Raw genomic sequence first — 11,253 nt, 5'->3', positions numbered from 1 at the left:
CAACATCCAAGATGCATCATTAAAATTGTGCACACTTCAAGTAAACTTTTCCTTAGGTCAGAAGGCAGAGAGCCCAGATAACTCACAAAGCATCAAGAATAGCATTTCAGGGGACTGCCTACCAACTCTGGTCAGGAAAAAGATGGGAGAGGGTAATATTTGAGTAATTGAAAGAAGAAAACATGCCAGTGTTGAATTATATAATTCTAGCAAAGTCGTCCTATGAGGAAAGTCAACTCTGTCTCAGACAAGCGAATGGTGGAACTGGTACTCAGCACTTCAGAAAGTACAAAGTGATTACATCGGATATAAACCCTAATTAGCACGGAGAACAGAATCCCAGTAGTGGGCTAGCCAAGAAGAAACCAGGGAAGGTGGAACGAAGCCTGTTTTGCTTCCTAACTGATTTAAGAACCAGTCATTCAGCTACAGTAACATTGCAGCAGTCTTCCCTTATTGAGTTTTGTCTTTTACAGTTTCTGCTACCTGTGGTCTACCACAGTCTAAAAATACGAAAGAAAAAAAATCCCAGAAATAAGTAATTGATTTTTTTTAACTGCATGCCCCTCTGAGGGTGCCATGAAAATCTCACATGGTCCTGTTTCAACTGCCTGGAATTCAGATCTTCCTTCTGTCTGGTGTTTCCATGCCAGACATGCCTCCTGCCTGTTAGCTGGACGCATCCACACCCTGTTTGCTTCCTGCTCCTCCATCTAGCACATGCCCCATCATTTACAGGATAGGTCCATCAGTGTACAATACCCACACTGTATATGTCCCTGCTTGTTGGTCCATCGGTGTATAATACCCACACTGTATATGTCCCTGCCTGTTGGTCCATCAGTGTACAATACCCACACTGTATATGTCCCTGCCTGTTGGTCCATTGGTGTATAATACCCACACTGTATATGTCCCTGCTTGTTGGTCTGCCACACCCATGCCATGTATGCTTGTGCCTGCCAATCACTCAGCAGCAGTCTTGGTCATGAGATCAACAGTGATTGGTTCAAAAATGCTTCTCTAGGAGGCTAATGCTATTCTATGATGCCCAGGTCATGCCCAGGTCTCATAGGCATGGGTCACCTCACACCCTTCCAGGAAAAAAACACAAACATAGTGCAAATTAAGAGAAATATCCGAGTCCCACCTCTCCTGACATTGCCGTAGTTTGATCATTACTATTGCTATTTATCTCTTACTATGACTGTAAGTGACCAATGAGTGACTGGGCCAGCCATAAGTGAGGCTGGTGAAATCAAACATCCAGTAGCCAGCCGCACATCAACTGAACCCTCAAGCATCAGCCCAAACCTCACTCTGCCACCAAGAGCTAATTTTAGCTTCTTTATGAAGCAGCATGTTGCAGCCAATGGGGGGAAAATGCATCAGAAATAACTGACTAATGCAGCAAATGGCCTAGGAGGACCTAAGCCAGACAGTTCCCTCTGTTGTCCCCTCCCTTTTCCCAAGCCTGCTGTTTGCCCTGAAGTGCTCATACCTACCCCTGGGACACAGACCCCTGGCTGGAATATACTAGGTATACAGTAGGCACTGAGGATTTTGTGACAGCATCCTGTTTGTGAAGCCCAACACTCTAGTTTAAGGACATTAAGAGTTTATTTCATCAAAATCGCAACATGTCTTCACTATAGCAGCAACTCATCATCTCCCCTCTGCTGTAAACTACTCACACACACCATTCTTTCTAATTTATGTGGGGCCAAATTACACACAGATAATAAATGATTGCAGAAGCCAAAGTAGGTAGCCTATAAATAAACCACACGCTTTCACTCACTGGAAACAGGAAGCAGAGACAGGGTTTGCTCTTGACTTCTCTTGGGATATCAGCTACATAAAAGCAAGTATTACAAAAAGCCAGAAACTGAGAATCCCATTGGGAATAAAAACAGTCCCAGCCTGCCTTGCCTCAGTGGGAGCCCAGCATGCATGGAGGGGTTACAGTGTTCTCACTACTGGGAGCGTGGCAAGGCAGGTCAGACCCTGGGTCACTGGTGTCTGGTTTGAGGAGTAGTGAGATGCTGAGCAGTGACCACACACATTCTATAGACAGGACTTGTCACCAAACAGAGTCTTGGCATGGCCTCAGCCTGCATTGGCCAAAGGGGCTGCAGGAGGGTGGGTCACAGGGCCCCAATTGGCTGATAGATTTAAGGCCTGGCTTGGGCAGAGCACAGTCTGGTCCTATGGCCTTATGGCTTCTGGAAGAGATGCCTGCATGGGGGCTGTCCCTTAAGGGCTGGAGTGTGGCTCAGTGCTTGCCTAGCTATGCCAGGCCCTGGCTCCATCTCATTACAGTGGAGAAAAGAAAACAATTTAAGCAAAAAAAAAAAAAAATCCAAAAATCATAGAACTGGGTGGGAACATATTATTCTAAAGCCAAGAGAGAGTGGGAGCAGGAGCTCGGGGATGTCATTGTCATGGGAAGAAAGGGTTTTCCAGTATTGGAGCCAGACTGGCTATCTAAGCTGTGCATGTCACAGACACTTAGGTTCCTGTCACACTAGTTTTCCCTTCACAGCCTGTCCCATAATTCTCCATGATCCCCACCCACATGAGGATCTTGGTGACAAGCAATTGTCACAATGACTGCACTTCCCAAGGCTGAGTCTGACTTTGTCCACTCACACCCACCCAAAAGCCTCCAGTGGCCACCCTACCTAGCAGTGGGGACTTGGTGCAGTCACTAATGGGAAGAAATCAGTCTCTGCAGTGTGGTTGGTCTGGTGTGTGACATGGGGGACATCCAACATCTGAGCTGTCTGGTGCTTTGTTGGCTCTTAAACAGAGGTGGCATGTCTAAGTAACGACCAAGCAGACCATAGGGGTAGCTAGAGCTCCCCACAAGAAAACCAGGACATGCAGATGCAGACAGATACCCAACATGGCATCTCGGACCTGGAGGAGGCGGTGGACAGTGGAGAGGCTCATTTTTGAAAAAGGCATTCAAAGGCTGACTTTAGATCCAGTGAGGCACAGCTTGCAAGGAATAGGCTGAATCATTTCCTATGCAGTGGCTCCGGTAGGCTGTCTTCACAAGGCTCCATACACAGGAGAGTGGGTGACTCCAGACAGGCAAAGGCAGAGACCCCAGAACCGGTGTACAGCCAGGGTGGGAGGTGGCCCAATTAGTGTCCCCTTATTTGAAGATGGTGCTGGCATCACTGCTACCTCTGTTGACATTCTGGAGACACAGAGGATCTTAAGTACCCCTCAGGATGCCGAGTCTCCATCAAGGCTGTGGCCACGCCCTCTTGTAGCTGCAACTTTACATCTCATTTACCACAGCCTTGCTGGTACGGTTCGCACTCAGTGTCACCACGGGCTACCTTGCATTCTGGTGTCCACAGAGAATAGAAGTGCCTACCACATCAGGGAAGAAGGGCTGAATCATTGCTGGGCACACCACCCTGAGTCGACTTGCAGTGCTAGGCAGGACACTCTGCACAGGCATAGGTCAGGGCTGTGATCCCAGGCCAAGGCAGCAAGGAGAGGGACCCATGATGGAGACAGGGTATGCATTTTTTCTCTGCTTTGGGGTAGGCACTTGTTTGGAGTGGCAGCCACCCTGATCACACAGCAGATAGGTCCACACGGTGGGCAGAATGGCTGCTCTTGTCCCACGGGCTTAACTTTGTAGGTACCGTGCCTGGCCTGGTCCCGTTGACCTACAAGACACAAAGGCAAGTAAGTGTGAAGGCAATTTCAAGAGTCAGAGTTCAGTCCATGTGAATACAAACAGTTTTGGGCCTGGAGCTATGTGAAGATCTAGGGTCCCACTTCTGAGACACCGGCTCTGAGCACCCAAAGAGTCTAGACCAGAACACCCCAAGAAGGTTCCTACCCCACCAAGACCAGTTACTTTGCTTATCACCAGCCAGTCACCAGCTCTCTTCATGGAACACTCCGAGTACCAGGAACTTGTGATAAGAGGTGAGGGCTACTAGACAAAGCTAAGGTTTATCTTTGCTCTCCTGAGTTGTTTAGTCCAGTGAAGGGGACAGACAATGGCCATTAGGCAAATGGCTGAGGCGGGATTTGACCATGAGTCGGCAACACTTTTATGTAGTACCATCCAGGAAGGAAACACTAGAGCAGTGGTTCTCAACCTGTGGGTCTTGACCCCTTTTGGGGCTGCCTATCAGATATCCCGCATAGCTAATATTTACACTATGATTCCCTAACAGTAGCAAAATTACAGTTACAAAGCAGCAACAAAAATTACTTTTATGGTTGGGGGGGTGTTTTCACCACAACACAAGGAGCTGCATTAAAGGGTCGGGGCATTAGGAAGGTTGAGAACGGTTGGACTACAGCAAGAAGTTAGTACATGACAGATAAGTGGACTACATCACAGGCTAGACCCTTTCGGGGCCTGAAGAAGAGGGAGCTGTGGGTGGAGCTCTGTATTTAAACAATGCCTTGCAGCGGCATGCATCCTCCATCAAGCTGAGGCTATGTCTGCCTGCAAAGCAGGCTTGCAGCCAGGTCAATGTCCAGGATTGCTGGTCCAAGTAAGAGCTACACAAACAAGGGCCCTGAGGATGGTGAGGGGAAGGATGAAGGCATTGGGAACAGGTTTAGTGAAGTCAGGGAAGGAACTCAGGAAGACATGTACTCACGATATCGGAACTGAAGGGTTTGGTGTTTGTGGTTCGGGCCGAACTGCTCGTAAGGGACCAGACCTTGGTCTTGTGCTTGAAGGCTGCTCTCACCTTCAAAGGCAGAAGAAGGAGCCTTAGAGGGAACTCCAGAGGTTGACATGGCAAATTCTCAGGGGCCATTCTAGAGGTTTGCTGTGACATGAGCCCCAAGCACCCAACGTGTGGGCAGGGCATGAAAGTTGGTACCAGTATTGACATCACTGACAAGGGCTGTAGTACCCTAGACAACCCCCTTCTTCTTTGCCCTTGTGGAAGTGAAAAGCTACTTGGAGCTGTCTGTCAGGGATGGGATGGATAAACATACCTCTGAGTTTAGGAGACAGTGAAAGAGGAAGATGAAGAGGCCCTGGGAAGGGAGGAGAGAGATAGTGTCAGAGCCACACATTGATACAAGGTCCCCCATCACTCAAGCCTGAAGCTGGCATGGACACAACTCGCTGTGGGGGGCTTACTGTGACCTGGAGCCTAAGGCATACAGCCGCAGGGAAGGGGGATCTCCAGATGCTTCAGTTCAGGGAGGGGAGAAGGCCCTGATCACCACCCCAACTTCCAAGCAGAGGACCCCAGACTCTGCCTTCATGGGGCCTTGTTACTCACACCCGACAGGGATGATAGGAGCCCACCTTGTTGCCAGCCTGCTAGCTTGCAGGCTCTTCTTACCTGTAAGGAGTTGAGTACAGCAAACATGTATTGGAAGACCAGGGCCCGGTCACTGACAGCAAGCACCCCAAACACCCATGAGGTTCCCAGGATGGGTAGCAACACAGCAACAGCCTTGGCTGTCAACCTGGAACAGAGAGGCGGTGACATTCGTGTTAGCAGTGGGCAGGCAGCCAGGCCAGGAGGACCTTAGGGTGCCAGGTCTGCTGTGAGAAGCAATGGCTCCGTGGGGAATGAGACTGGATGGTCTATACGGTAGACGGTGCTTTCCACTATAGGTCTGCAGGCACCAACCCGCCATACACTTATCTCTGAAGCCCCACAGAGCCAAGATAGGGCCAACACTTGGCAGTGCTTCGGCAGAAAGAGCTAGGGGTGAAGGCAACTCCTGGCTGGGCTCTGAGAGAGATGGTGGGTAGAAGTGTGGGGGAGTGGTAGGAGTCCAAATGCTCTGGGCACAGTGACAGCCTTGGTACTGCAGGTGCCAGGCTCAGATAGGAGGAGCAAAAGCCTGGGCTGGGTATGAGAGCTGGGGACTGTAGCACGGGTTCCAATAGGTTTTAATAATAAAAACCTGGAGTCAGATATAGGGGGGAATGCTGAAAGATCAGAGAGACAAAGGAGCAAGCCACAGCCACGCCTTAGCTCGCTAACTTCTCACACAAAAACAGACTGAGCTCCTGTCTCCTCCTGACTTATCACTTCCTCTCTCTGCCCAGCCATGTCACTTCCTGTCTGTCTGTACAGACCTCCAGACTTCTATGGTTAGCTCCGCGCTCTGATCGTCAGGCAAGCTTTATTTGTTAGAGTGTGAACAAGAGATCACTACAGGGGACAAGCTGGCGGCCCTGGTCACCGAAGGCATTAGGGCTGGGGGCAGAGTGAGAAGAACAGCCTCCCTCCCTGTTAGGCCACAGTGGGCAGGGGACAGACCTTCCGCTCCTCAGATGGAAGAGGAAAGGAAATACGCCTTACCCTCATAAACTTACTTCCTCATCCAGGCACAGCCTGGAAGGTTCCAGGAGCAGAAGCCCAAGAGGGCTGCCCCCACGTGTCAAGTTAATTTATGGGGTTTAGAATAATTATCTCATTGATTTGCTGTTGCCTCTTCATAGATTTTTGCTTGATATACTGTTTTTAAAGCCACTTACAGGATGCCAGCAGGCTGGCATCCCAGGGTCTACAGGAGCTCCCAAATCACTTGTGAGGGGGCCCTCAGCCGTGATCCTTAGGCTTCAGGCTGTTGACAGTTTCCCTGTGGTCAAGGAGGACTATGAGTCTTGGGTCCATGAGTCCCATAAGTGAATCCCATCCACATTGGGCACAAGGCCTGGACACTGTCACCATAGTCCCCTTTCCCCACTCCCTGTCTTTACAGGAAGCAAGACACTCTGCCAAAGAGGACACTGGCTTCTGCTGTTCTGCCTGTAGGAGGAGATGTGGATTTGGGCATGAAACCCATTCAGAGGTGAGGAGGCACAAAATGGGAACTGAGCCTAGGAGACGGTATCTCGATGTGTGGGGTATCTTATAGGCTCAGAACTTCATGGCCACTGCATCTCCTTTGGCCACATCCAGTCGCTGTAGCCTTTTCTGACATTTGCCACTGGCAAGCCCCAGTAGATAAATACCAGGAACCCCGGGCAACCTCAATTGGCATGTGACGTCCATGGCAGGGGGTACTTCCAAAGACCCCTTCTCCTTTAGTGGCAGCCCGGTGTGCATGGAACACTGCTTCCTATGATATTCCCTCACGCCACATCCCAAGAAGAGGGCCCTGTTATTTGCTTTCCACTGTGAAGGAAGTGAAGGGCAGAGGGGCCCATTGTTGCAGGAACTAGAAGCCACATTTCTATCTCTAGATGTTTCCCCTCCCTCCAGCTGTCTCTGATTCTGGCTGGAGAAGTCCCAGGAGGGCATCTACACATAACTACATTAGGACCTCATCTTGCGTTACCAGAAGTAATATAGGAATAAGGACCAAAACCAACCAAAGCTGGCCATGTAAGCCTTGAGAATAAAGAGCCATCTGAAGATCCAGGTCTGGTTCTGGGAAGCAACATTGTCCCTCCTGAAGCCTCTAGTAGCCCCTATGAGCAGTGCAGTGAGATGTGGACAGTTGGGGTCAACTTACTTGAAGGCACTGGGGTCCCCGTGTATCTTGTAGTTGTCGGTGCTGACATGGGAAATGACCCTCGTCACCGCTACCAGAATAACAATGTTGACCTGAGAGGGAGGAGAGAGAAAGGGAGGCAGTGAGAGGCCAGGGTCCACCCACAGGAACATGCCACGCAGTAGCCACTCCTCAGCCAGCAGGGAACACAGCTAGGACAAATTCAAGGCAGGTCTCCAGGCTTTAAGCAGGACAGAGGCTACATAAACCTAGCCCACAAGCATCGTGGCACGAAGAATGAATGTGACCTTTGGGGTCAGATAAACCAGTCAAAGCTCATCTCATGCTCGTTCACTCTGTCTGACCCTGGACACCTCTGTGGGTCCTGAAAATCTCTGCTTTCCACAGAGCAAAAGGTTGACCGCTGCAAACTAACCACGGAAAGAGGAGACGCCTCATTTATCCAGTCCATATATGGCAGCCGGCTCTCATCACCCACATACATGTGTGATGTTTGAAAGCCATAGCAGTGGGGTGTGATATATATGGCCAGCACTGCTACTGCTCCGGGGTGGGGATATGGGGACATGCTAGGTGGCCCCCATGCTGGACCAGCACTCAGGAGTCTCAGGCTCTAACCCAGTTCCTTCCTCTGCTAGCTGCTCTCCTGAATCCTAAATGTAAAGAGGCAAGGTAAGACTTGCAGGGGGATGATGCTCAGTCTCTATCAGCTTGAGGGGCCCCCTGTGGGTTGTGAGAGCTATGCTGTGGCTAGAGTCCTTTCCCTTCAGTGTTAAAATCTTCATCAAGAAGCCAGCTCCAGGCTCATGACCTTCGAACTGACAGAGGCATCACCACCAGGTCTCCCAGGGAGGCTGCTGCCCTGTGCAGTCTCGTGCACAAATAGACCTGGCAATGCTGGAGAGGCCTGAAGTCAAGACCTCCAACCTCACAGCCTTTTGGCACATGCCTACATCATCAGTAGCCTAGGTGGCTGTGTCCCGGGCGGTTCACACACACACACACACACACACACACACACACACACACACACACACACAGAATGACTGATCTGGGGCGGGACTTGAGATGCTTCCCCCTCTCTGATTCCAGTTGGTAATTTTCCACTCCAACCCTCTGCCTCTGCCTCCTCCCAGCTGCCATCAGTCATCCGGAGCCTTTTGTTAAGGTTTTCAGCTAAGACAATTCTGGGTCTATGCTACGATGGGAAATGAGGCACTGTGGGTACCTTGCCTGTCCTGTCTAGACTCTTGCTTATGCTATCATCAGACATGAACAAAAGCTCAACCGTCACTTTCCCTTGGTGCCTTGTTGCCCTGGGTAACAACAGAGTCTCCCAAGGTTGGAGGAGATGAGCGAGGTTAATGCATAACCAGCTAACACGGTCTCATGCAGTGTTCAGTAACTCAGCTGCCCTCCAGCCTTCCTACAACTTATGACAGTGGCCAGAAAACCACGTTGGATAGGAACAAGAAGAGGCAACGGGAGTGGTGGACCACGGGCTTTTAGACTTATTTATGCTCCAACCTGGACAGTGACAGAAGTCTGAGCAAGCTACCCATGGTGACAGATTCAAGGGGCAGGGGTGTCACCTCAGACAGCCATGGCCATTGACACCTGAGAGCATCTTCAGTCATGGCCCCAGGCCGTGTGCCCCACATCCACTATGTCACCGAGGGGAGTGGAGAGGGAACAGCCCCAGCTCACAAAATCACAGACCCTTCTGGCCCTCCTGAGAGTCAATAGATTTTCTTGGGGGAAAAAATAATAAATGCTTTTTCGTTTGTATACCTTTGGTTCATTTTCAGAGTGCTGGGTTTCTAACAACACAATTCTTCTTGCTGTCCCCCTGATTTGGGGGGTAGAGTTAGTCCCTTTGCCGTTGGCATGTTTCCAGCCTGCCCCTTTCACTTTGGGAATTTATAGCTTAGCTACCTCACATACCTGCAAAGGCTGTTGGCTGGTGCAAATCGGTTATGCACTGGTGAACTGCACATGTGGACCTCAGGGGCTATATAGGTCATACCTATTACACAGCCATGGCCCCATTTCCTGCCTAAAGCCCCAAGGTCCTGTGCCCTGGGATGAAGATGCAGATGGAGGTGCCCAGTCTGCAAAAACCTCGTCGTGACAGGGAAGCTAAGTACCAAGCCTGCTCCCTAGAGACAGTTGATACTGGGGGGTGGAGGAGCAGGTGTGGGCAAAGATTGTTCATATATTCAGATTTTTCATATATTCCTAAAAATTTTCTCTCAACCCTGTCTATTACAAATGTAAATATCAAATTGCCTAACTACTTTTTAATTTGGAGCAATTATAAATTAAAAAGAAAATTACTTGAAACTCGTTTTCAGTGAACACGTCAACAGCATCCTTGGTGGAGGGTCACACGGATATTTAACTGGGCTAGGTTCTAGTGACTCAGGGATGGTGATGGGCCTGGGGAAGGGCTAGAGGGATGCTGCCTGTGGGAGAGATTCTGAGACCTGGTGTGAGGTCAGAGGTCACGCTAGCCAGTTTCTCGTGTGAACTGAGAGGCTACATCATGACAAGCAGGCCACAGGAGCTCATACTCATAGCACCTTCTGCAGACACTGTAAAAGGCGATCCCATCCCAGACCTCCTCAGATCAAAGACCAGAGAGGTAGCCCCATATTTCCAGGCTTCCTAAACCAGGTTTCCAACAGAGCAATCAACTCAAAATAGAGTGTTTCACAGATAAGAAAATGTGACAGGTGATAACGTCATGTGACTGAACTACTCAAGAACCAGTGTCCCAGCACCAGCAAAGCTGCTCATGTTGCTCCGCCCCCCTTTCACCGCCATTTTTTAAAATGGTTTTCTGAGTTTGATTCCTGCCTTCCACACAGCCTAGGTGTGTCTGGTGTCATTTGGAAGCCTTGGACCTGGTCCACCACATCGGTAGTGCTCATCTACGTATCTGGTTTTGCGCCGGTTGCTGTGCCAGGCCCACCCTGTTGGCACCAGGAGGGGATGGTGTTGCATCTGTGTAGTGATTCGAGCCAGTGGCTTACAAACAACATAATCTAGACCTCCAGAGAAATACAAAGCAGGGTGGGTCTGGCCTCTCGGCTCCATTCCGCTCACTCTGGCCCATGATCTTGTAGAACTAGGAAGGCCTGGTTTGGTTGAGATGAGACTGTCAGGGATTTGCAGCACTTTTGTGGCCCATCAGGATGGGGACAAGCCACTGAGGGCAAACATCAAAGAAACGATCCCAAGCTGCATTTCAGAATAGAAGGGTAAAGCTGCACGCCAGGCAATCAAACATACAGCCGAGCAAAGGCCAAGATGACCCAGGAAAAGATCGTGGTGGCCTCTGGGGGATGACGGAGGAATGGTAAGTGAGGTCTCTGGGGTTGGGCCAGGCTCTGCAACTCTGTCAACTCAGGGTCATCTAGGAGCTTGTTAAAAAGAAAAAAAAACCATTGAGCTGTGCACCAGTTTTTACAGGGAGAAGCTATCCACATCTGCACACACATACACAATTTATAGTGTCCCCAGTAGTGCGCTGTGTGCCAGAATCCCCATGTCTGTGTCTGCCTGCAAACTCTATGTAGCGTTGCATGTGCCTCTGGATTTGCATGCCTATAACTCTGTATAGCTGCAGATCTATGTGCCTATAGCCCTCTCTATAATGTGTCTACGTGGCTGTACTTCTGAGTGGTCTATATCTGCGTATCTATGTCTCTCTATGCCTGTAGCTCTGTCTGTCTGTCTGTCTGTCTATCATAGCCATATGAATCTGTG

General features: G+C 49.9%; 1 protein-coding gene across 1 annotated transcript in view; it reads right to left on the bottom strand.

The window, feature by feature from the left end:
- Positions 1–2,875: 2,875 nt before the first annotated feature.
- The window catches only part of Adgrd1 (adhesion G protein-coupled receptor D1), a 109,849-nt gene continuing 101,471 nt past the window's right edge, over positions 2,876–11,253 (bottom strand). Inside the window, exons 22-26 of the mRNA XM_051205021.1 lie at positions 7,483–7,574; positions 5,349–5,475; positions 4,993–5,034; positions 4,647–4,739; positions 2,876–3,692 (exon numbers count right to left, since the gene is read on the bottom strand). Coding sequence (XP_051060978.1) covers positions 3,597–3,692; positions 4,647–4,739; positions 4,993–5,034; positions 5,349–5,475; positions 7,483–7,574 — 450 coding nt within the window. The 3' untranslated portion in view covers positions 2,876–3,596. The remainder of the gene's footprint in view (positions 3,693–4,646; positions 4,740–4,992; positions 5,035–5,348; positions 5,476–7,482; positions 7,575–11,253) is intronic.

The sequence above is a fragment of the Phodopus roborovskii genome, unplaced genomic scaffold (assembly GCF_943737965.1).
Source record: "Phodopus roborovskii unplaced genomic scaffold, PHOROB, whole genome shotgun sequence".
NCBI classification, from domain to species: Eukaryota; Metazoa; Chordata; class Mammalia; order Rodentia; family Cricetidae; genus Phodopus; species Phodopus roborovskii.
The sequence above is the reverse complement of the archived record's forward strand: the minus strand, read 5'-3'. Positions and strand labels throughout refer to the sequence as shown.